This window comes from Apus apus, chromosome 1 (genome assembly GCF_020740795.1).
Source record: "Apus apus isolate bApuApu2 chromosome 1, bApuApu2.pri.cur, whole genome shotgun sequence".
Taxonomy (NCBI): domain Eukaryota; kingdom Metazoa; phylum Chordata; class Aves; order Apodiformes; family Apodidae; genus Apus; species Apus apus.
The window spans coordinates 148354131-148380024 of NC_067282.1; the positions used below are offsets into that span (position 1 = coordinate 148354131).

At 42.0% G+C, this 25894-nt stretch overlaps 1 protein-coding gene and 1 long non-coding RNA gene across 14 annotated transcripts in view; one reads left to right on the forward strand and one right to left on the reverse strand.

Moving 5' to 3' along the window:
• Window positions 1–93: 93 nt before the first annotated feature.
• TXNRD1 (thioredoxin reductase 1) overlaps window positions 94–25894 on the forward strand; it is a 52923-nt gene continuing 27122 nt past the window's right edge. Inside the window, exons 1-2 of one of the 10 annotated variants that reach the window (XM_051614326.1) lie at window positions 748–788; window positions 23779–23888. Coding sequence is in view for 6 of the 10 variants with exons in the window: in XM_051614258.1 (XP_051470218.1) it covers window positions 11014–11089; window positions 23779–23888 (186 nt within the window). In the remaining 4 variants the exon portion in view is untranslated. Of the gene's footprint in view, window positions 789–10849; window positions 10866–10940; window positions 11090–23699; window positions 23889–24553; window positions 24704–25092; window positions 25877–25894 lie in introns of those variants that run through there. The other 9 variants (XM_051614316.1, XM_051614258.1, XM_051614268.1 and 6 more) reach the window with 9 other exon arrangements.
• On the reverse strand, window positions 12970–23617 carry LOC127382558 (uncharacterized). Of its 4 annotated transcripts, none has more exons than XR_007888980.1 (3): window positions 23486–23617; window positions 15616–15692; window positions 12970–14121 (listed from the first exon to the last, which is right to left on the reverse strand). It is a non-coding gene; the product is annotated as an uncharacterized LOC127382558 (long non-coding RNA). The 4 variants fall into 4 exon arrangements; XR_007888981.1 differs by having other exon boundaries at window positions 12970–14126; XR_007888983.1 differs by lacking the exons at window positions 12970–14121; window positions 15616–15692 and adding an exon at window positions 20697–21154.

Genomic DNA, 25894 nt, shown 5'->3' on the forward strand with positions numbered 1-25894 from the left:
GCCCGGGGGGTCCCGCGGGGGGCTGGGGGGGACGCTGCCCCCCGGGCTGTCCCCGGCCAGGGGGATCGCTGTGGCCCGCGGGGTGTATGCTGCCGGCTACTCCTCCCGGAGCTGTGGAAAAGGAAGCCCTGAGGAGCGGGTGAAGGGGACAGGGTGGTCTTCCCCGGCCGTGTCCTTCTCCCCGTCCTCTCCGCCGATCGGCTCAGCGGCAGGGGCCTGCTGTCGGGAGGCAGGCGTCGGTTTTGTAGCGGGTGCTGCACCCGCACCGCTTGGGGTGAAACGCCCCACGTCCCCCCGAGGCTCTGCCTGCCTTCCTGGGTCTCACGAAGGCCGGGATCGAAGGGGCTGATGAAGACACTGAGGTGGATGAAGGAGAGCGTCCCGCAGGACCCTTATGGTGGTCCTGATAAACCATTTCGTGCAACAGAACCTTGGGTGAGAAGATCTGGAGTTCTGTGTTGCCCCTTCCCTCTACAGAAATAAAATTCCCGCTGCAGGTCTGAAAAGATCGTTTCTCCCTGGTGATACAGAGCCCAAAGACCACACGTTCCTGTTAGTTCTGGGCTTTGTTCTGAAGAAATACAGGCTGCTGGGTGAAGATGGTAGTCAGACTGACTTAGCCACTGAGATTTATAAACCTCTCTTATGAAGCATTTATATGAAACACTTCATAATCCACCAATCCTGCCATTGGCTAGAGCTGGAGAGAGGCAACTCTGGGTGAAGGCAGCCAGAGATACTCCACGCATCTGCCATCGACACGTGTCTGTGCAATTTCTGCAACGGAGGTAACAAGAATGATGTTGTTTTGTGCAGTTCTTAACCTATAGTCATTATTTGGCACTTGAGGGTCTTAAGTATTTTACCTAAACTGTTACAAAATTAATGTTTCACAATGGCCTCTGCTAGCATGCTTCTTCTGGTTGACACCTGATAAATACAGTACATTCCTCACCTGGCTTTCTTCTGGCTTTTGGATTTCAACAAAGCAAGACTCAATAAACCTTACACATTTCTACTTGGTTTCACATAACAATATTAGTTTCATATGTTTTGATATAAAGATTCAGACTGATTCAAACTGTTAATGTATTTGGACTGTTTTGAGTTTAAACTGAAACATCAAACAAGGCATTTTACATGGCCTTACATTTTTACTGCAAATGGTATATATCTGCAGCTTAATGCTGCCTCCTGGGTACTGTAAGCAGTAATTAGGTTGTTTTTTTTTAAATGCCCAGAAGATGTAAAGTAATGCAAGAACATTCACTTGCTTTGAGACCTTCGGGATTGCATTTTCCCCTTTATCTATTTTATTGCTTCTGTTCACTAAATGTAATACCATGATAATGCACTGTTCATCTTCGCTGTGCAGTTTTAAGATGTTTGGATGGATTCTCTCATGTCATCACAGAATTTCACAAGTAAAGAAGAAAGATGAACACTGACCCAGTGTGCAGGTTCTTCAGGGCCCAGAGCAGACAATGCTTTTTTTTTGAGAAACTAGTAAAAAACTTTTGGAGGCATGGCCCTCAAATCTTTCTACTGCATATTTTTCAGACTTGAAACAAAAATATTTGTTTCTTCTGTTGCATTTTTGCTGGCATTTACCAGTGTTGTATGGATGGAAAAATGGATTATCTACTTCTTGTACTCAGTGCTTTTCTTTAGGATAGCATAGTGGTAACAAGTTCACAGTTACTAATGACAGAACTGCACTTAGTTGTTCAACTTGTCCGCCAGCTGAAGCCAGGGAATCCAAGCCAGCATTTCCCTATACATAAATTTTATCTTGTGGTCCTCCATTAGTAACAATTGTTGTCAGACATTTATCATGCAGTCTTTAATTTTGTCCCTATGCTAAGTGCACTCTCAAGCTCCATCTATTTGCAGCACCATGTGTTCTGTTCATACCATATATCCTTAAAAGGTGTATTTCAACATGTCGGATCTGCATGTTCCCTCTGTACAATATGAGGGGTCGCTTGTGTGAACCCTGATAAGTCATCTAGTATAATGCTTGTTGCTTTGCTATCTAGCTGCTTATCAGTTACAGTCTTAAATTCCCCATCATTATATTCTCCAGGTTCGTATATAATTTCTCCAGCCTGCAGTGTTGTCACGGTTTAATGCTAGGCTGGCAATTAAACAAATGACAGATGCTCTCTATTAACCCCTCTCCCTTCCCCCATAGGGAAAGGAGAGAGAATAAGGGAGAATGACTTACGGGTTGGAAGCTAAACTACGTAGCTTTAATGAAACAATAGTGATGAAAAGGAAATACGAAATGCATACAAATATATACAAAATATATATATACAAAATATATACAAAAGCTACATCAGGTTCCCTCTCCAATAACACATCACCACTAAGGCTGCAGGGCAGGCCATGGAAAAGCCCCAGAAATGGGGTTCTGGAGTCAACAGCAGATGGGGAGCTGGATGCAGGAATACAGGGGTTCAGGAATGCATGGATTGGGATCAAAGGCAGATGAATGGACAGGATCCTTTCAGGATGCCAGCCATGGACAAAGAGAGCTTGACCCTTGTGATCCCTCAAATTTATACCAAGTGTGACATGTATGGAATGGAATATTTCGTTTGGTCAATTTTGGTCACATGTCTGGTCCACTCCTCCCCAAAGGAGGGTTGCAGGTGTGTCCCCTTTACTCCCTTTTGTTTCTGCAGGATAAGATGTTTTTCAGAACCAAGCAGTGGCCTTGGTTCTGCATGCTGTTCTCTAGCAGTAACTATCAACATCGAGCATTGTCAGTCCCAGAAGCAGACACTGACTGAAAAAACATGCTGTTAATTTCAGCAAGTGCAGCTACTTGGAAGAGACTTAACTGTAAAGTAAAATTACTAGAAATAAAATTGTTTCTATCCTGGCTCTAACCAGGACAAGTGTGTTCCTCATAATCCGTACCCAGTCTGTCTCTCCTTTTAGATCAGCTCAAATTGTTTCCATACAAAAAGAGGGAAAGAATGTTCACTAGCAGGTGGAGTTCACTGCAGTAAGATGTAAGAGAGTTCCATGAGGTTGTGATCTATTTGGTGAGGTTGTAATTTTGTGTCTGAAATTTTCTGTAAGGAAATAAAAATCTTCAGGTATCTTCTCTTCTGCTTAGTATGTGTTAGCTAAGAGAGCTGTCAAAAGTGAGCAAGTATGCTTCTTTAAACCAGAACAGATATATCAACCTGCTTCAAAATGCACCTTATGTGTGGTCTGGACTCTGTCATTTGGAAAAGTATGTGTCTGAAATTAAAAACTACAATTTTTGGTGGAATAGTACTGGATGTAGTGGGAGGTTCATCTAACATTTTCCAGAGTTCTCATTACTGTGAAATTCTGAGTGTAACAGACTGGAAATAATATCTGTTGTAAAGTATGAGCTCCATGGGGCTTCAGGAATTTATTTTCATTCTTAACAGTGATCTTTCTAATGCTCATTATGTTGTGGTTTTTTTTCGTTGTTGTGGTTTGGTTTGGTTTTTTTACAGATTACAGCATTCTTATTTTTATTAGACAATTCTATTAAAAGATACTTAGAAGTTGCTACAGAGCCAGGCAATGCTGGAAATATGGAAATCCAGAAGAAATTATTTACAGGTAATTAACCAAGTCACGGTAGGATGAGATCAGATGCAATTAATTGAAGTTCAGGATGTTTCTTTATTTTTCCAAGGATCAGTAGCTCTCAGTTGTGTTTAAAAATTCTTCAGCTACCCAGGTGTACTTTGCTTTTAGATAATACTACCCCTTTAACAACTGTTTCTGCTACACTTGGAAGGAACTAGGTGCTCAGGTGGCCTTCCTGCTGTGGTCACACAGCTCTGAAAGGGAGTAATGCATAGGGTCTGTACTGTGGCAGCATACCTGAGAGGCAAAGCTATAATAGTAGCCAGCTATGCCATCCACACCATGAGGACTGTAGGCTGTGTTTCCTTATAGCAGACTGGTGTCCACCCAAAGAGGGTGTGGGGCAGAGTGTGGTTCTAAAATTACAGCTTATTTGGGAAATATGGTCCAAAGAGCAAGGTGCAAGCTTGGATTCAATTTGCAGGTCTACTCTGTTTCTTGTGTGACCTTAGACAAATTACTCTAAATCCAGGCCATCAGATTTCAATTGAGAAGTGCATACATACCTTTGAAAGTCTGAATTTTAATAATCCTGTGCCTCAATTCCCCATCTGCTCAAACAGTAGCAATATACTTTCCTGCCACTATGAATGACTTATATACTACGAGAGCAAGAGAATCATAGAACAGTTTAGGTTAGAAGGGACCTTTAAAAGTAATCTAGTCCAGCCCCCATGCATTGAGCAGGGACACCTTCCAGTAGGCCAGGTTGCTCAGAGCCCCATCCAACCTGAACTTGAAAGTTTCCAGGGATGGGGCTTCTACCACTTCTCTGGGAAACCTGTTCTGGTGTTTCACCACCCTCATTGTGAAAAATTTCTTCCTAATACCTAGCCTGAATCTCTTTAAAATGTTTGCCCCTTGTCCTATCAGTATAATTCCTGCTAAAAAGTTTGTCCCCTCATTTCTTATAGTCCCCTTTTAAGTATTGAAATGCAGCAAAAAGGTCTCCCCAAAGCCGTCTCCAGGCTGAACAAGCCTGACTTTCTCAGCCTGTGGTCATAGGAGAGGTGCTCCAGCCCTTCAATAATTTTTATGGCACTTCTCTGGACTTGCTCCAAGAGGTCCATGTCTTTCCTTTGCTGAAGACTTCAGAACTGCACACAGTACTGCAGGTGGAGTCTCACCAGAGCGGACTAGAGGGCCAGAATCACCTCCCTTGACCTGCTGGCCACGTTTCCTTTGATGCAGCCCAGGACATGGTTGGCCGCCTTGGTTGCAAGTGCACATTGCTGGCTCATGTCCAGCTTTTCATCTACAAGGAGAGGTTAAGAGTACCACAGGAAACAAATGACAAGTGGAGCCATTTCTTGAAGACTTCTTGAGACTGAGCTCCTGTGTCTAATCTCTAATAAGAGCTGAACTGATTTTTGAGCCTTATCCTTGCCACTGCTCAACTGCCTGTCTTTGACAAGATGTACAGAATGTCACATGATGAGACATATTCCACTAAGAAAATTTCATTAAAATTGGCCAATGTTTCAAAAGTTAGTGGGGGAGTTAAGACAGACAGGCAGTGTGTGAATGCCTAAGTCTTGTTCCTTTAGATAAAAATCAACTTTACTGTTTTCACTAGTGAAACAGGTAGTCAAGCAAGTAGATCCAAAGATACTGCTTGAAGTTTAGATGTGCTGGTTAATCTCGGCCAGGTGGGGTTAAATGTAGCTAGCAGCAATCCCTTTGAAATGTACCTGGAGCAGAACTGTCTTGTAATCAGGTAATTTATATGTTAAAACATGTCTAAAACATCAAGTACAAACATTCCACAAGAGCAACAAAGAACTTCAAAGTACAGGTGCAAGATGATGGTCCAGACAGAACCATCTGAAGGATTAGAAAAGATCTTGGCAAAAGCCTCTAACTTGGCTGTGAGTAATACAGCAACAGTTGGAGGTGAAACTATATCTTCCCTGCATTGTTTTCAACAAAGCAATGACACAGTTTTGAGATTAAATCTGACAGGAGCCTTGGTTTGCAATTGTGCCATTACAGCCTCCTGGATAAAAACATTTGCATCGGTTTTGGCTCTTTTCAAAACACAGGGGAAAAAAAAATCAATGCTCATTTTAAATAGAAAAGGATGAAACCATTTAGCTTTTTCAAACCTTATGACAAGTAATACAAAGTATGAAATGAAAAACCTAAGTAGCTCTAGTAAAATTTTAGTCTAATTTTTTGTAGCTAAATTTCTGACACATTTGAAAATGTCATTCACCTGAGTTTATTTGTTACTGTCTGCATTCAGCTGCATTTTGTGGTTATGTGTTTTGGGTTTTCTCCTATTATCAGCTGCATGGGGGACTGAAATGTCTCAGTACCAGAAGTATGGTGAGAGATTTAATTCTACCATGCAAGAGGACAAGCAGCTGCTTAATGGCTATGCAGTGAAACCTTACATCTCCCATGGGTGGGAAAGGTGGGTTCCATTACAGCTCTGTTTTGAGTACTGCAGAGGGAGCACAGAAGGCAGGTCAGATGTAGATGGGAAGTGAGGAAGTGTGGACTACTGTCCAGTTCAGTTCTCATTGCAGAGATATAGTTATGAAAGCCCTGAGGCTGTCAGTGCTGTCCTACTGGAGTTACAGAGTAGGGGCTCTGGAGGACTACAGAACTAGGTTTTGCACTGTATTATGAGAATTTCATTCTGTAAAGCCTATGTTCTCACATTTTGTCCCTATGGTTGGACTGCACAATGATAATAGATTTGATCACTTAGTTTTGCTTGGCATGACTTGAGGAATTGAGGACTTTCCTGGAAGTATCAGAGGTTTCCAGAGGTTGTGGCACATGTGAGTATTTGTAGTTTTTTTCCTCTAGAGGCGATTATATGGGATTCCAAAGTGCACTGATTTGAAGGCCTGCTTCACATTACCACTGTGTCAGTGGCATCACTAAACTAAAATCTTTCTTAGGATCTGTTGCACTGAGTACATCTTAACTGCGCCCTTTAACTGGCACTAGGATTCTGACTGACACTGTAACGTTTGCAGTGTAGGCAGAGACACAGATTTATTCTGTCAGCCATGAAAGCTGGAATTCTTCCCCCCTGAATTTGTCCAAACTAAGGGCTAGGGACAGGCTCACTCATTAGAAGTGCCTGTCTTTGGAAGGATAAGTTATCATCTGGACATGCCTGTCTTTTGTTGGCTACGGAAGAAGCTTAGATCAAGAGCATATACAAGAGGCCAAATGTTTAGGTGGCTGATGTAATAAGATGAATCTTAGCTTGCAAAAATGACTGGTGGTATTTCACTGACATTAATATTCTGAGGACTGTGTCAGCTTTAATAATGTTAATATTTAGGTGATTTTGTATTCAGCACCAAGAATTCTGTACTTTACAAGGAGGTGGCACTGTGGGCTCTTCATTTATTGAGGCAGCCTTCCGCTCAGTTTATATATAGAAGGAATATATAGAAGTCTTTGTGGGAACAGACGTTTTAATATTATTTTAATGATCTCTCTTGTAATGGCCAGAGGGAGCTGGGAATCAGTTGTCTCAGAAACAGCTGAGGGACTGGTCACCGTGACATACCATTTAGATTATTGCAGCTCTGTTACAGGGCTCTTCAGCAGCAATCATGCACCAAATATATTTGCCATAGCATATTGAGATATCAAGACAGAGTAAACTACCTTATATTTAATCTTTACGAAGAACATTATCAATTAATATCTTATCTTAATGCAATTACAGTTTTAATTAATAATTCAAGTATTTAATAGACTTTTAAGATATCAATTGCATTTATCACAGCTCATCTCTAAATCCCAACACTGGTAGTTTATGCAATCTATACCTTTTAATAGTCCAATATTGAAGACAGGATGCAATGTCACAGATTTTCAAGACTTCGTTCTACAGATATTTCTAATGAGACAGTCTTTGTGGTCCTGCTTCTTAATGCTTCTGTACATCTGCACTAAATTTTCATGTAGATGGAACTAACAGACAGACAAACCCACAGCAAATTTAAATCAGTGCTTTGGTATTGGACTGAAATAGGCTTTCAGTCTCCCAGTGACTTCAGTATGCAGACTTACCTCTAAGCCAACAGGGACTGAGGTTGGTGTCTTATCAAGAAGATATTACAGGATCCAGGGTGTCAGCTTTATGATCCTGAAGACTGCTCTGCTGTGTGTGTCCTTGCTACTGGAAAAGGACAGCATGAAGATTATTTATGAGGAGGACAGCAGTAGAAATTGAAATGTCAAGCTTTTTCTACACACAAAGGGAGATAGTGTCTCTCCCAAAGAGTTGAAACAGGGAGAAAAAGGTAAAGACTGACAAAAAAGTATGTAACATACAGACAAGGCATCAGGGGATCACATTATTAGTAACTGGAATGTTTTTCTTCCATCCTCTTCCTTGTGCTTTCCATTATTCTTGTCATCATATTCTGCTTACATTTCAATGGTCCAATACTGGAGCTCATGTATGTGTGCAGTTCAGTCAACTAAGAATAAATCATAAGATAAATGGGTCTACTTGGCTTTTCTTAAGCCTTATAAAAAGTGTGATTTCTAGGCAAAATTTAAATAAAAAGAAAGCAGATGCTTTTTGGATCTGTGCAGAAAAAAAATATTTAACATGGGGAGCACTGTAAGGGCAAACTAAAGACCTATGCAGAGAAGCACACAAACAAAGAAGTAGATAAAACTGGAGAGGATGATCTGGAAAGATAATAAGAGTAGATAAGCCAAAAGTAAAGACTTTTACAGGACCTTGGAGTTGATCAACCTGTGATTCAGGAGAAAACATGTAGCCTGTTGAAAAATGGAAAGGAGTTTTCTTTTAAGAGGCCAGGATCAGGAATGGTCTGGTTAAAATAAGACTTAAAGAACCTAAGTTATCATGCTGTATGAGGAATGGCCTGAAGTTAGTGTTTGTGAGGAGCTGTAGTAAATAATGTAAGAGGTGATGTGGGCCAGTACAGCTATGGGAAGAAGCAACAGATTTGGAGGAGTGGAGTAATAAAGGTGAAAATGAATGCTAGTGTTTGGGTGCAGCATCAAGATTGGGTTCTGCAGTGACAGACCCCTTAGTTACTGTGCTTACTTAAAACTTCTAAGTAATTTTGGATAATTCTGGTTTTTGAATGCACCGGTTTTCAAACTTAGGAAACATCTTGAATTTAGAGCTTCACCTTTTTCATTGCTTCAGTGAATCTTCACCACAGCCACATAAGATCTTTTCCTTTTCTTAATGAAAGGAATTGTGATTAGACCATCATTGCAAAACAATAAGCAAAATGAAACATTATGAATGATTTCAAGGACAGTAAGAGCCCTCCAGGTGTTTTTTTTTTAAACTTGATTTTTCTCAAATTGACTGAATTGCCAGCTGGTGGTCTCCATTTAATAAAAATATTGAGATGGGGTTTGGTGGAATAGAGTTCCTTCCCTAAGCTTGTTCAGCAAATTATTTTAATAACTTTATTTCTAAAACTATAGTAATCCCTGAATGCCCATAACAATTATTATCCTCATTATCATAATAATTTTTGCTACTTTAGATATCTATATTGAAGACATAATTTCTGAAATCTCAGTTATCATTCCCACAGTGAGTTCAGGGACTTTTCTCCACTTAAAAGTCTTAAGTTTAGTTGTATTTTTTCTGTTAGAAACTCCAGCTGACACTGGAGATATCACTGCAGAGTGGAAGAGTAATACAGCACCAGAAACAGGAAGCCTTGACATCTTGTATGGGAAACAAAGCTGAGGCAACCTCAAAACTCAAAGTTGTTAACCCATTCTCTTTCTTCCCTTTATTTTGGTCCTTCACTGTCACTCATTAATACACTTGTGGCAGTGCAGGGAGGTTGCTGTACGGAAAGCATTAGTAAGATAGCGTGTGCTAGTCCACGTACAGCCTGGTAGTCAACTTGTGCAACCGGGAAGATGATCCATCCACCAAAAACATTAATGGTTGGTTTAGCATCTTCTTTAAACTTTTCAAACAAATGTTGGCACTTGCCATAAGCGAGAATAGGGATCAGATAAATGGCTGTGTCTGGTGTAGCAAGTCACTTGCTCCCACGTGAGGAGTGAAGTAAGTTCTAGGTGGAGATGACAGTAACAGTAGGCACTGGTGTGCGGGTGTGTTGGTGGTGCATAGGGTCACGGCTTTCATCATAACCCTCTCTGTCTGCTGGGTTGGTGCCAGAAGTACTCCCTGCCAGGCACTCCTCTTGCCACATACTCGTGTGAAAGCCACTGCAACGGGCCCATGACTTGGGCAGCACTGCAAGATGACGATGACAAATACTGCCCAAAGCCCAGAATGGAGCAGTGCGATAAGCCTCATCACCATCCTTCAGTTGCCGTCTTCTTTATAGATACCGATTTCTTAGAATGAACCATTAAGTGTGAGAAAAAAAATAAAATCCCTAAAACACCTCTGGAACGCTCTCCTAACGCCTGCACCCCTTAGGTCGCAGCAGGCAGGTCCGCCTGAAAATAAAGATAAAATAAAGAAGGAATCACAGAATCACAGAGTCTTAGGGGTTGGAAGGGACCTCGAAAGACCATCCAGTCCAACCCCCCTGCCAGAGCAGGGTCACCCAGAGCACATTACACAGGAACATGTCCAGGCGGGTTTTGAATGTCTCCAGCGAAGGAGACTCCACAACCTCTCTGGGCAGCCTGTTCCAGTGCTCTGTGACTCTCACAGGAAAGAAGTTTTTTCTGATACTTACATGGAACCTCCTGTGCTCCAGTTTGCACCCATTGCCCCTTGTCCTATCACTGGACGTCACTGAAAAAAGCCTGGCTCCATCCTCCTGACACTCACCCCTTACATATTTGTAAACATTGATGAGGTCGCCCCTCAGTCTCCTCCAAACTAAAGAGACCCAGCTCCCTCAGCCTTTCCTCATAAGGGAGATGTTCCACTCCCTTAATCATCTTTGTGGCTCTGCACTGGACTCTCTCAAGCAGTTCCCTGTCCTTCCTGAACTGAGGGGCCAGAACTGGACACAACATTCCAGATGTGGCCTCACCGAGGCAGGACTGAGGGGGAGCAGAATGAGAGGAACGAAGGGAGAGCTCCCGGGCGAGACACGCCCGCTGCCCACTCGTGGCTGCGGCCGGTCGCCCCCTCAGCCCGCCCCGCCCGGCTGCCCGCTCGCCGCCAGGGGCCGCGCCGGCTGCGGGGCTGGGATCGCGTCCCCGCCCGTCGTCATCGCGACGGAGCCGGAACGGGGAAGCAGGGGCCGGGGGTGCGAAGGAGAGCGCGGTCGTGAGGGGGCGGCAGCGGGCAGGGGCTGCTGCGCGGGTGCGGTGCCGTGCGGGTGCGGTGCCGTGCGGGGAGCCGCGGCGTGCGGGTGCGGTGCCGTGCGGGTGCGGTGCCGTGCGGGGAGCCGCGCCATGGGCATCGCGCTGCGGAGGAGCGCGGCGGTGCGGCAGGCGCCCGACGGCGGCCCGCTGCGGCGTTCCCCGGCAGGTAGGCCCGCCAGGCAGCGGGGCGGTCGGGTGGTCGCAGGAAAGCTCTTCGGTTTCCCTGTTAAACACCCGGGGTCTCCCCCTTCTAACCCCACCCTTCGGGTGGACCTTCTGGGTGCGGGCTTTAACGCAGCGCAAAACAACTTTCAGTGTAACTTCAGGGCTGGTGTGAGCGAGTGCGTGTGTTGGTGAGATCTTCCCAGGTGCGCCCTGTGACGGACGCTTGGTTTATTCCCGGCTGACGGGGTGTGAGGCCAGCGCGGGGGCTGCCTGTGTCACCTCACGCAGCGGGGCGAGGGGAGGTGCTGAGGGCGCGGGTCGGGGCCCGGGGCCCTGCGGGTGTGCGGGTGTGCAGGTGTGCAGGTGTGCGGGTGTGCGGGCAGCAGCGGTGCGACCCGCGCTCCCAGGGGATCGGGGTCCTCCTTCTCATCGCTGCTGTCCGAAGGGAGGCTGTGGCTCGTGTGGGTGTGCGCTGCAGAGGGAAACACGTTGGACCTTAGACGGGAGCTGGACGGCTCTTGGTCCACGGAGGTGAGTTCTGTCTGCCGGGACTGAAGGACGTTGCTGCAGGAGCAGCAGGGAAGCGTGCGTTGTGGCAGTCTGCTTTGTACCGCGCGGGAGTCAGACCTTCAGGCTTCAGTGGGCTTTGGAGAGAGGATTAACCGTGCTGGCGTACAGCAGGTAGAACTCATGGAATAGGATGATTGTTGTGGCTCCATACTGCTTGGTATTTTTCAATTAAACCAACATAAAATCCTCTGGTTTAAGTGAAAGGCCTGGCGTTGGAAGCACTGGATGTACCTTGACTCTTAACCGGAAGGACTGGAATAAAAGAAAGCTCTCAAACCTTCTCCAGGAGAGTCCAGTTGTCCGTGTACTTTCAGGGCAGTGCAGTGCCCCGAGACCAGTTAGGGTTAACCATCAACAGTTCCCTTACCTAATGCTGGCACTACCACGCTATGGTACAGAAACACCCAATTTAGCTTTAAGCTGGGTATTGAAAGCTAGACAGGTGGGATAACACAGAGTTTGGGAACAGAGTAAACTCCTGTGGAGTTAACTCAAACCTAGTGCCTCTGGATAATGATGTATCTGCTGACACAAACTCAGAAATGAAGCCTGCATCTTAATGACCTTTCTCAGCCTAAAGAAGCTGACTCATTTAGGCTAGATGAATTAAAAGAACATGTTGTTTGGGCTTTGGTTTATAAGCTCTGGTGTATCTTTGGTGTTTCCATTTGAAACATTGCTACTCCCTGCTGCCCATTCTGCAGCACTGGCAGTGTCTTAAATTCTCCAGTAAAGTTGCTTTAAACTGTGATGTCAAGGTTTATATTGCAGCATCTAGGTGGCTTTGCCCCTGGGATGGTCATCTACCAGTTGATTATTATCTCAAATCCAATGTCCATTTTTCCTGAAGGAATACATAAAATTTTTTAATACAAGGACAAGAGATGAGGAGAGTTGTGGATTCTGTTGAAGGAGTTAAATAGCAGATTAAACCAAGAATTACAGGAATATTAATAGATACACATAATAAGTAAGTAATTTACTTAAAAACTTAAAATAATTCAAATAAGCTAATTACTCATTGTCTAACTGACTCTAAAACGTGAACAATTTTAAATTAACCCCCTTCTATGGTTAGTCATGCCAAGCAGTAGGGTGGTTGTTTGTTTGAGATTTTTTATATCTACATGCATCTCTTGGGCAAGGCATATTTAGACTTCTGTGTTTAGTAGGAGGAAGAAAATGGGCTGTTCCTAGCTGTAAGAATTTCTTAATTACTCTCTGGAGCTATTCTCATCCTTCCATCATTTTGTCAATGGGAATAATAAATTCAGAGTTAATTCACTCTAAGATCTAAAAGGACTTTTGAAAAAAACAAACAATAGCAAACGAGTAATGAGCGAAACTGTCAAGGAAAACAATGGCTAGGACAGGAAAACATAAAAGTATTAAGATGCCTTTATATATTTTTCATAACATAACTATTAAAGGTGTTCTCTTGTCCTTCGCTTGTGCTTTCAAAAATGTGATCCTACAATCTTCAAATAGTATTCATTGCATTTTGTATATGCAGTATTTATGAAGTTTTATGGGTGTAAAGGTATGAAAATTGGAAATAAGTCAGAAGATAATGCTTTTCCTGACTTTATTTATCTCTGCACTACTTTAGTTTTCTGTAGTATAAATACACATAAACATAGGCTTCTTGCAACACCGGGTGATGGACCTGCTTTTGGGACAAGAGTATCACCTCAAGAGCTGCTTTTTTGTTTTTTTCCCCCTGGATCCTCATGCTAGATTAATTTTATGAGCAGGTGTGTTTTCAGTTCAGTTTGGCTTTCATGTAACTTGAAGTTGTTCAGCTCCTTTCAGGACACGATCACTGGTGGACCTGAAGAAGTTATAATAGGATGAGATTAGGTTCGATTCAACAAAGTGAATTATCAAAGTACTGTTAAAATCATTATTCCTCATTTTTCATGCTAATATGAGAGCCTCTGAATACAGCATAACTGAGAATAACAGGGTATCCACTTGAGTGGTCCTAGGACTGTGCTGGAATACAAGCACTGTTGGTGGTTAAGTTGCTTTGACCTTTATGTGTGGTGAGTAATGAGACCCCAAATATTTTTATTTTTGCAGTATTTCCTGCAAACGTTGTGACCATGTAATTTACACGCAAACTGCTCAGGTGTAACAATAACAGATGTGTCATAGCACTCTTTGTGGAGAAGAGTAGGGTGGATTTGATTCTTGGAGGTGACATCATGGTTGCCCGTATTCTTCCTCTACCATTGTTTACAGTTATGCCATCCCCTTGATTTCTGCTGTGAACGGGAACAGTACTTGCCTCTCACAATGTATATGGTATTGGTCACCTTTTTTCCAGTCTACTGTTACCATTTCTCTATTTTCAAGTCTTCCTTGAAGATAAAATGTCACTTCTTGTTCCTGCTTGAAGGCTGTTCCTCCATTAAGTCCATCTTGAACATCCTTTGGTAGGGTGTCATGCTGTCTTTTTGGCTGCACTTGCAGAAAGCAAAACAAAAAACAGATAAAATTATGCCCTTCAGCTGAATCAGTATGCTGAATTATCTCCTTTTTCTGATGGTTTAAAGTGAGTGCCCTTCCCATTGCTGTTTCCTGAGAAAGTTTTGTCTCTGATGCCTCCTCTGGTTTTGATATCTGCCTGTTGTAATGCGGCTGCCTTCCACTCTGTAGCATCTAAACTCGTGTTTACTGTGAAATTCTTTACCAGTGCTTGTTCAGGTTTTTCCTCGCTCATACTTTTCAGCAGCTTTCTTTTTTGAATGTGGTGTCACATTGGAGTCTTTCTCACAGAAAGAGCCATTCTCTAAATTGCCAAGCTAGATCTGATACTATTTCATTTTTTCTCCTCGTCAGCTTGCTTTTACCCTCTGTTTTTCTTCCAAAAAGGTGATAGCTGTTGCTTTCCTTAGCATATTGCCTTTTCTGTTGGTACTCTCTGTGCCTTGCACTGTTGACTATGTAGTTGAACTTGTCTATGGCAAACCCTGTCAAGCTATGCAACCTGCTGTAATTTTTGGCTGTTAAAATGCTATCTGACCCAGCACTCTTATTTGCATAAAAAGGATGCAAATGCAAAAGGAGGAAGTAAATAAAGTATGCAAATATTTATGTTTCCATAGAAAATACTAGTTGCTTAATCTAGGCTAGTCCTAAGCTTTTCTTAAGAATCTGCTAATGAACTAGTTTACCTAGTGAACTAAGATACCATATCATTTCATCTTCTAGGAAACGTGCCTGTACTTGTTAAGCCAGCTGCTTGGAGGAGAAAGTGTGGCTTGGCACGGTCACCACGCCTGTGTCCTGGCTTGCATCTCCAGTATGGCGGGAAGGAAGCTCTTAACTTCCTTAACTCCTCCACTGTTTGCACAGCCTGACACAAAGCAAGCACCTCTCTGTAATTCTGTCTCACAGAAGTGTATTATATTTACTGTTTTCCACCCATCTTTCATGACAGTTTGCAGCTAGACCTTTGTCAGAATCTGTTTGCATCATGTTGGTTTGTCGTATCATTTCAACGGCAAGACGGTTTGGAGGGCAATGACCTGTTAGATGATCCTGGTTCACTCACCTCATAGAAATGCTGTGTCATTCTTTGCTCCCTGCTTGGAGGGGGAGGAAATCACAGGCTTCTCAGCCACAGTGTGATCCCTGCCTTAAACTTCTTACCTAGTCTGGGAGATTGCCTGCAGAAAGCTTCTTTTGCTTTAACTATGTTCACTTATAATACTGGCTTTTTTGAAACAAACAAACAATCCAAAAAAACCCAATACACAACTGGATTGTGTGACCTGTTTTCCACCTGTTTTGTTCTTCTCTATGACTCAAATGCAGCCTTGATTACAAAGAGATGTGTGGGAATAAATAAGTGGCTGCAGTTGTGGTACAGACAATAGAGGCATGGTAGGGACTAATGAATGGCAGCAGCACCAGGAGATCCTGTTCCAGCCCTGCTGAGTACTGATTCACCTCAGTGTGCCTCAGGTGCCACATTTGTTCAAGTGTGATACTTCCTCCTGTTGTCAGAGAGTTGTTTATTTACTGGGCTGGAAAAAAAAAAAAAAAGGCATGAGAATATGAATCACAGTTTGTGTGAGCCACACGTTTGTGCTGGTCACAGGAATTCCAAGAAAAAAGTCAGGAAGCTCAGCTTTTTCAGGTCATCCCAAATGAAGGGTGAGCCAGTATGAATATGAGCATGGATATGATTGCAGGCAGTAGGTAGCTTACTTTGTTTTGGTTTGGATTGGACAAAGCATCATACTAGCATGGGTGAATCCAAAAACAACAGTGACTTTTGAAAGGAATAGACAAAAAATCCATGTTAAAATTACTGGTATAGTTCATAATACGGTGTTTTCTATAAAGATTGCATATAGATCTTTATATGAGATGTTACAGCTTTTGCTGCAGTCCCAGAGGCAGAAAAGCTTTATATTAAGTTTTTCATAATCTAGCTAATTTAGTTCACAGTGAAATAAAATGGAAGATGGAAGTGCTCAAAGATACCTAATTAGTTTAGCATTACCCACCTTTTCACTGAGGAAGAGACAATCTGAAGTTTACCTTTGTTTTAATTTATACAGCTTCCTCTGTGTAAGGCAATAGAGTTCATATTGTAGATGTTCCAGAAATATTTGTGGTCAGTATGTGATGTTATGCTCACAGAAAACATCCCTATTAGTGCTAATTAGAGCAACCTGGCTAATTCCTATACAATTTACGATAAACAATTACATAAGGGAATAGTAAAGGCTGAAGACTTTCTAGGGCAAGTACCAATTGTCTGATACTGCTGCAGAGTTTGGTGGTGAGAGCACAAATAGGAAAGTCTGCAAGAAGGCCTGAGTCTTGTTGCAGTGGGGTTTCAAGTTCCATAATTATTATGGCAGAAACATCTCTTTTAGGACTTTCCATAACAAAGCAAGGAGTATTTTGGGCAACCTGGTCTAGTGGAAGGTGTCCTTGCAGGTGACAGAGGGTTTGGAACTAGATGATCTTTAAGGTCCCTTCCAGCCCAAACTGTTTTATGATTCTGTGATTCTACAGTGATGTCCCTGTTGAAATCAGTGAAGGAAAATACTTCTTCTTACTATGGTTGGGTGTTCATCACAGCTTCATAAATGTTTAGAAAGGCAACAGGAAATGAAACGCCTGGAAGTACGAATTAGTTCTTTCGCTAGGAACTAGGACCTGGGGCATATTTCAAAGCTCCTTTTGTAGACTACCAGAACATGACAGGTTATGAGCTTGAGTGCCTGGTTACATACAGGCTAAGCAGGAGGTATTTTAGTGTTGAGCTTCTTGCCCTATATTAGCTACTCTTCTCATTCTTGGATTCAAAGGTAGGGGATTGCAGCTCTCAAAACATAATCCCGACCCATCTTGAGTGAAAAGCAGACTGGAGGATGTTGCTGAGTCAGTCCCCAGATATTCATTAGAAATTTTAGCTGAAAGAGGTTAATTTTGAAACTTAAGGCCTTACTTTGGGTGGGAGCTATTCCAATGGGTTATAGAGAGCTTTGAATCAGGCCCTCTGATACATGTAATTTGAAAGTTTGTCTTTTGTTTGATCTGGCATTCGTCATCCCTCCATCAGAATTTTTTCTTGGCTTGTCTTGGTTTTGTAATTCCTGCCCTGCTATGTAGAGGTTACATCAAAAGTTCTCAGTAGACTTTTATTGTCCTTTGTGGAAACAGTGCCTTGAGGCTTTCTGTTGCTTTTTGCCTTTTTCATATGATAGCTGCATATGATTTGCTGAGAATGATGCAGTTTTTTCTCCTCTGGCTTAGAGAACTTAACACTTAGGTTGAAAAGTTCCCCCATAAAATTTTGTATCTACATCTTTTGCCACTTATGAAAGTGCTTTATAACACCTTTTATACTCACATAGTTGTGGTAAAAAGAATTGATGTTTTTGTGAAGGAGACAGATGTTTTGGAGTAACACTACAGGCTACGGTCCAGAACTCTCAAGAGAAATCAGTGCCAAGTAGAGCCCCAAGTTCCTGTCTGTGTACTCTGTCTCACATAAATGCAAAGCTATGTTATTCTACATTATGTCTTGATGTTGATTCCATTCAAGCTATGCTTAATTTAGGTGGAAGAAATCCTAAACTTCCAAATATGAAAAGTGGGTTAACAAGGATACAATTAAACTAAAGCACTTTCCAGCAACATGCTGAGTAAGTATACGCAATAACATAGTTGGAAAACTACTGATTTCTTAGGAAAACACATATAATCCTTGTCAGTCTTGAAGCATGGTGGTTTTTTAATTGAATAATGAGTCAGAATCAGACAGTGTGTGAAACACTCTCTTGACATTTGTTCATGAATGTGGTAGGCTTAGGGAAATGGGTGTGGAAAAGCCAATCAGTGAGCCACATAACAGAACCAGCCTCTTGTTGAAGTTAGGGCTGGTTTGGACAGTCAGTAGTCAGGAATTGATAAGAAAAATGCTATGGCTTAGTGCAGTAACCCTGAACAATGGTTTTAGGGGCTCCTTGGAAGAAAATAAAGTTATTGGGAGTGGTCAACATGGATTCACCAAGGGGAAATTATCCACCAGTCTGATAGCCTTCTGTGAACTGGCTGGTTAGATGAGGGGGGAGCAGGGGATGTTATCTACCTTGAATTTGGCAGAGCTTTTGACACTGCCTCCCATAACATCCTAATTAAGAAACTTAAAAAGTGTCAGTTAGATGAGTGGACAGTGAGGTGGATTGAGAGCTGGTCGAGTGACAGAGCTCAGAGGGTCATGATCAATGGTGGGATGCTTCCTATCACAATAATTTCAAATACTTAAACACCTTTTGAATATTTCACCAATATGTCAAGCGAGTGATTGGCAGAACCAAAGGCTATTTTCTAGCTTATGTGTGGCACTTTCTGCTACTTGAAAACTTCATGTGTGGGAAGCCAGCTGATAATAAGCCAGGCTCGTGATCCAGGGAGAAGGAATGAAAGTGATTTCACTGTTGTCACAGTTTGACTGAGCATCAGCAATTAAACAATGACAACAATGCTCACAATCCCCTCCCCCTCCCACCCAGGTAGGGAAAGGAGAGAGAGAACATGCAGAGAGGCTTCCAGATTGGAAACTAAACAAGACAGCTTTAATTAAATACTAATGATGAAAGAAAATATGTACAAATGTGTGCAAGTATGTTCAGGAATGTGCAAAACCACTGTCACCTTCCCCCACCCCCAGCAACTCCCACAGCATCTCCTGAGCTGTGAGCAGTTCTGAAATGTCCTGGCGTGCTGCCAGAGAGAGCAGCAGAGCAGACAGGAGCTGAGGGGAGAGTTATGAGGGTCAAGAACATGTGGGCCTAGGGATCAATGGTGATAGATAAACGGAGTCCTCCCTGGATGTTGGCCATGGATGGAAGAGACAAAGAAGGACCTGACTTCGATGATCTCTGAATTTATACTGGGAGCTACTTAAATATATAGATGGAATAGCTTGGTTTGCCAATTACGCCGTCTGTCTAGTCTGCTCCTCCCTATGGGAGGGATCCAGATATGAGTCTTCTGCTTTAGAAGTGTCCAAAGTAGCAAATCTGAGAAGCAGAACAAAATGTCCTTGGTCTCTCAGCAGTATCTATAAACACTGAGCGTTATCAGTCCACTCGCTGGAAAACTTCCAGTTAATTTCAGCGAGTGTGCTGCTTAATAGAGAGTGCACTGGAGAAAAAAAAAATCGGTAAAAAGAAAATGGGTTTCACCCTGGCTCAAAGCAGGACAACTGTTCAGTCTCATCTGTTAATGTTTGTGCACTCTGGAGGTGAAGGAGCTATTCAAATGCTCAGAAGTTCTTTGTTTTTTCACTTGTACTGCATGAAACAGGTAATGTAGCAGTCTTAAGGACTGAGTGCATAGTTCAGTCTTTCTTAACTTTTCCTTCATCAGTACTTGCATTTGCAGACAGTGAGATTCTTTAGGAAAAAACACCCTTTAGCCCTGGGAAAGATGCATGTTTTTGTGGTATTGGTGTTTGTGGTATTGGTGAAGCGTTTTTGGTTGTTCCACCACAGAACTTCTTCCTTGGGGGCTAAAATTATGAACCATATGGAGTATATAGAACTGTTGCAAGCTTCTGCTTATGTAAGTAGGTGCAAAAGATGCTCTGAGGTAGGGTTTTTCACCTGAGTTTTGTTATGTTAATGTTTGACAGGAGAGAAAGTGAAGATTTTGTTCTAGCTGTATGATTTCTGCAGTAAAGCACACATGGTGCTTTACATTTAGTTCATTAAAGGTGCTTGTCAGTGAGCATTGAATTGTCTGCATGTAAATGATGTTGGGTTGGCCTGTCTTAGTGTTACTGACTCGTTATGGGTTCAGACTTAGGCTGAGTTCAGGTGAGGAGACAAATGTACCTCTAAGCTATCTTTATACTTCCTCTTGCAGGGCAGCTGAAACAACACTTGGAAAGAAAGAGAATAGCTGCAGGGCTGTGCTAGTTTAGCCTGTCAAAGGTACCAGTGGTTCTTGGCCAGGATCACAGCACATGCAGCCCTTATCTAAGCAAGCCCTGACACGTCTTCCACAACAGCCAACTCCACCGCTTCTCTTAATTAGCTGTAAGGCTGCACTGTATCTCTGTTACAGTGAAAAATAAACCATGTGAGGTGGTCTGAAGGTCTAGTTTGCACCTAAGTACAATTTCTAAGTATTATTTTTTAATTTTCACCCACTGATCCTCGCCCTCAGGGAAATGTGGGTGTGTTGTGATTCCTGTAGGGGCAAAGGCAGTTGAAGAGGTTCTCACCCTTCTCTGCATCCTGCCCCAAAATTCCATTCCTTCCTAGTTTTGTCAGCTCAGCTGATTGCAAGGCAACCTCTCCGCATGGATCTGTGATATGATTCAGGCTGGAGGTGTGTATTTTAAAAGCTTGCTTTTTTTCCCTTTGTCATAGTCTGGATGACATGATGGCTCTGCTATTATCACTTCCGAATGCTTGAGAAATGAGCAAATCTAGGAGAATGAAAAGTCAAAAGTTTCTCCACCTAAAAAGCTCTGTTGAGCATAAAGTAAATATGCGTCGTCATAGAAAATAACCTGTATTTCTCAGATGCCTGAAGGTCAGGCTTGAAAGCAAAATACAGGCTTGTTTATAAGCATTAGAAAATTAAAGACATCTTCTGAACTACCGGACCAGAGCCACCTATTTTTTAATTATGTTGTTTGTCAAAAATGTGAAGTTCATTCTTGTTAATGTCTCTCTGTGCGATACAGAAGATCTAGGTAAATCAGCAAAGACCTTTGCCTTGAAGCAGTGCTTAAGATCTTCATGGGAAGTCGTTGAAGAGCAGGTGCTTTCCATGGGTTCCCACATCCTGCCTCATCAGCCTGCTGGACCTCTCGGTGGATGCTTCTGCAAAGTAAAGGGATTCTTATCCTGAGGCAGTTCTGATCTCAAAGCTGGTCCAGGCTGTTGTGTTGAGCTGGTTGCATTCCTGCCTGAACAAGGCCTTCTGAAACCCGTTGTGCCTTTTTTCATCCCTGCTAGAAGTTACATAATTGACAGTCAAAAGTTCATAGGTCTCAATACCAGGGAGGACTTTGGCTTGTGAGGAAGCTCACTCCCAATAAGGAAGCGTATGGATTAAAAATACTATGGTTGTTTCATTGTATTTTTTTTTTCTCTGCTCAAGAAGTGGCAGTGAGCCTTGGTGCACTCTGCTTCAGAAACTAGTTGAGGTGAATGCTGAAAAGTTGGAGTTTTTTCTGTTTTAACAAGCTGCTGACCAAAGCAGGCAGTTTTGCTACTGCCACTAGCGAGACAAACGTTTCTGCCTCCTCTTCCTCCCTGTCTGTGTGGGTATGCCTTCTGCCTGGCACCTGCTGCAGTGCTTGTGAGGCCCTTCCCTGAGCTGGCTGAGCTTGTTAGGCTGGTGGGAACCTGTCCATATATTTTCTTCTCCTGGATTAGTTTTCTCCTAGTTTAGCGAATTGATTTAGCTCACGTAAGGGACTGTAGGCTGACGTAGCTGGTGCCAAATACGCACACAACAAAAAGAAGGAGAAGACCAGTGTGGTGGAAGAGAGTAGGCTTGTCCCCTTTTGATAGTGGCAATATGTTAGATTGGTTTATCCCATGTCAAGGAGCACTTGGCAGGGGAGGTAGTACTCAACAGCCACCATCTTCTAGGTTGAAACTAACAAAAAACAAAGGTGGTGGTAGTGCAGGGTAAGAGCATCACTGGATCTTTCTGCAATGGTGGTGAGTTGCTACAGGCTTGCTGCAGTAGCACTGATGCTTATAGGAAAAGAGAGATATCCTCACCACTTACATCTCTGAGGGTTATCCAAAGGAGCTCTGTATTCTGGGTTCTCCTTAGCAGTCTTGCTCTGCAAAAAGGTATCTACTGATTGATTTTTGGAAATTATCAATCCACCAGGACTGTGGGTTATTCTAATTGCCATTAGTGGATGGAATTTTATGAAGAGCAAGCACGTGACGTACTGAGCATTTTTTGCTTTGTCATCCTGACTGTGGCAGGTTGCCCAGACCTACAAGGGAGAGGCTTCTAGCAGCAGCAGCCTGCATAGAAAGTCTCTAAAGTCTTTGCCAGAGGCTATGGTTGCCTTTGGGTTTTGAGGCTTTTGTTAAAGCTAGGTACCTCTAGTACAGGTCTACCTGAAAATAATTAGAAATGTTTTTATAAATGCCTGTGTTGTCTGACCGGGTAGATTTTTATCTCACCAAAGACATAGTTTTAGGTGAACATTCCTGAGGTTGTTCAAACTTGTTTTAGGTATAAAATATAAGGCTTCAGTCATTTCAGGTACATGCAGGACTGTAGCTGTGATAATATGTTAAAGAAAAAAGTTATCCTTTGAGGAGGTTGTGACCAGCGTTCAAAACCTGTGTTCTTGCTTTTATTTTTTCATATGTGTGTGTAGACATGCAGATTAATTCCTGCATTCCTTCCCCAAGCTAGAGGAGGCCAAGTATTCTCTGTCACTAGTTTTACTATTAAACATTGCATTACTATTCTGATCTTTAAACCCCTTACCAAGATCAGCAAAGTACTCTTCCCAGTACCTTTGTGAGATGAAGGAATTTTACCACTAAGTTTCAGAGAAGAAATCAGAGATGCCAAGATTACAGACCAATTTTCAATAACTGCCTTTTTGCATTTGTGCGTGTGTGTGTGTAAATGCTCTTCAGGTTTGTGGGCTCACTGCCCAAGGAATGTACACACATTCAGCATGGCTCTTCGTCTAAGTATGTGCACGTGTCAGAGTTTACTAATTAATGTTGGTTGTGCAGTGCGAAGTATGTATGTGATTAAGTACAAACAAGTTGTTACTGACCCATTTATTGGATAATTAAGCCTAACATAACTCAGAGTTATGTAGAGGAAGGCAGAGCTGATAATGGATTAAAATTGAGGATTTTCTTCTTTTTCCATGCCATATCAAAGTGTCACCATGTGTAAAGATGTTGATTTTTTCCTTTCCACTAATATACATAACCTTTATATTGGAGAGATATATATATATATCTCCAACAGAATACATATATAAAGTGAGTTATGACTGATAGGCAAACAGGTCTTTTGCAAATTTTTGAATACATGTATTTAGGGCATTTCATAGTATGTGCAATACCATATGGCAGAAATTATTTTGGGAATGATAGCTGCATGGAAAAAACAAATATATCAGTAAATTGAACTAATTGCAGGAGATGAATGAAAACTTGAATACAATTTTACAAATATGAGACTGAATAAAATGACAGCACATGAGCATAAGAAAATTAACTTTCTGGGCAAGAAGCGTAAAAATAATAATTTTCCTTTAAGACTGAAGTTTCAGACATACCTCCAGCAAATCTTATTTCCTTGCTTTGTTCCAAGCATACTGTTGAATTGGCAAAACCTACTGAAATCCCAGCCAAATCTCGTATGGGATTTTAGTGAAGAGAAAAATATAGCAAGTCATCCTAGCATTGCGAATGACTCATCAGTTGCCTAAGGAAATGCTCCCCTGAGACAGGCTGATGAGGAAGCGATGAAGCTGCTTGGCCACTCCCCCAGACAATTTCACTGGAGGAGTGAAGCCTTCATAAAGGACATCTCTCCAGACACTACGTTATTTTATTCTTTATTTCACAGAGGGAGCACAGAAGCTACAAGAAGGACAGTGTGAAGTAACAGCAGAAGCTTCGCAGCCAGTTGCTTTTGTACAGGAGAAGCAAACAGGTGATAATGAGAAAACTTTAAAGGTAGGGGGAGATGAATTTTAAAGTCTATAATTTAGTTTTGACATTGAAAAATAATAAGAAGGTGGGCTTTCTTTTAAAAATCGTAGTTCTTGGGAGAAGAATGGAGATCTGTTCTCAGGATGGGATCCTGGTCATGAGCAAATTCCCCAGTAAATTGAAAGTGGAGCTTGTCAAGATCCTGACCACTTTGGAGCGGGGTTACAGGAGGTGATTTCAGAAGGGAAGGTTGTAATCTGCTTTGTTTGATCTAAACTTTTATGGTGTCTCCATGAAGAATGATCATGAAGAACTAATGAAAAATGAACAAAACAGTAGGGAGCAAAAGCTGAATTTTCTTATTACATGTGAAAACATAAAGCATTTTTCTCAAATAAAACAAAAAACTAGCGTGACATAAGTAGTGATCTAAGTAAATTCATTAGTACGTATGGTGGTTTCTTTATATGCATCATAAAAATACCATTCTTGGTAGCTGGGTCTGATGACTGTGTGGGAGTTAATCTGCCCTTAAGCTTCACAGCATCCTGTTGCCTCTGAGCAAACAAGGTGGTGTTCTTTGGAATAGAATGGCATACTTTCTCTAATTTTATGTTCCTAAATACGAATGAAGTGAAACTGCATCTCATAATACAATATATGCTTCTCTTTCACTCTGATTGTAACAGGAAGTTTGAGCCTGGCTGATAGCTGTGTTAGAAAAATAGAAAAAAGGGGAACCAAGCGTGAAGTCGATTCAGTGGTGGTGGTATATATTGGGGTGGTGGAGAAGAGGAAGGAAGATGAGGTATTTTTGGATGTCTCCACAACAGCCACAGGTGTTTTCTAGGTTTTGTTTCTACTGTTAACATTCTACCCAGGGTTATGTAATGCTATTAAATTATAACTTTCTACAGGCAGATGCACAGTCTGAATTTCTGCTGACTTTGCTGTCTAGTTTGCTGGAGGGATAGGGGATTTTTTTCAGTGATATGTCTACACTGGCAGCAGTCTCTGGGGTAGACGCTCTGAGTTCACACTTAAAAAGAGTGAGTAATACAATCTCAGAAGAAAGCGACAGTACAGTGGCTTGAGAGCAAAGGACTGCTTAATACAAAACAAAATTAAACTGAAAAGAGAAAGGGAACTTTTTTTTTTTTTTTTTCCCCCTTTTATTTGCTATGGCTGTTTCAGTAGTACCTGATTAAGACGTACCTAGTTAGGCAGATAAAAACACTTGAATAAAAGCAGATTTGTAAAGTGACTAAGTATGGGTTTCTTAATTTACTTTTTTTGGTCTTAAAGGTTTTTTGTCATGATGTTAGTTGATAGTCACCAATTTACATCAGCTGAGGAATACGAGTTTTACTCGCTCCAGATCTTGTCCTGCAGTTTGACAGTCTGAGAATTTTGCCAGCAACTGCAGAGATTTGAAGGTCTGAAGAGCTGATAAATTGGAGCTTCACAAATAAAGTACAAAGGCTCATTTTAGAAAGAGTATATAAAGGCAATGCTATGTTCTTTGTGGCCTACAGCTGTCAAAATATGTTTTAGGACTTTGTTTTCCTGTGGTGATAGTAATCTGATTTAAAAAAAAAAAGGCTCTTGTGAAACTGTAGTATTCACACTTGATCCATTTGACACCAAAGTCAGTTACAATGCTAAGCCAAAAGCAATAATAAACACAGGCATGTTACCAAAAATTAGTTTTCAGAAATAGCTTTCTTCATTCAGTTCTGTTTATTCAGTTGGTAAGGCTGGTAATTACAGATTATTACAATGTTGTATATGATCGTTGTATTTTCCTACTAGTATATGCAGAAGGAGGGGAAAAACACTAATTAGGAAACTCGGGGGCAGATGAAAAGAGTAAAATAAACTAATGGAATGCCTGTGTCAGCAGGTATGTATCTCGTCCTGGAGTACACAGTATGAGGAGGCACTGCTGATATGGAAAACTAAGCTGTGCAAGGAAACCCAGGGCTCCAATGAACAAGAAATTTTGTGGTTCGGTATCTGTCTAATAAGCA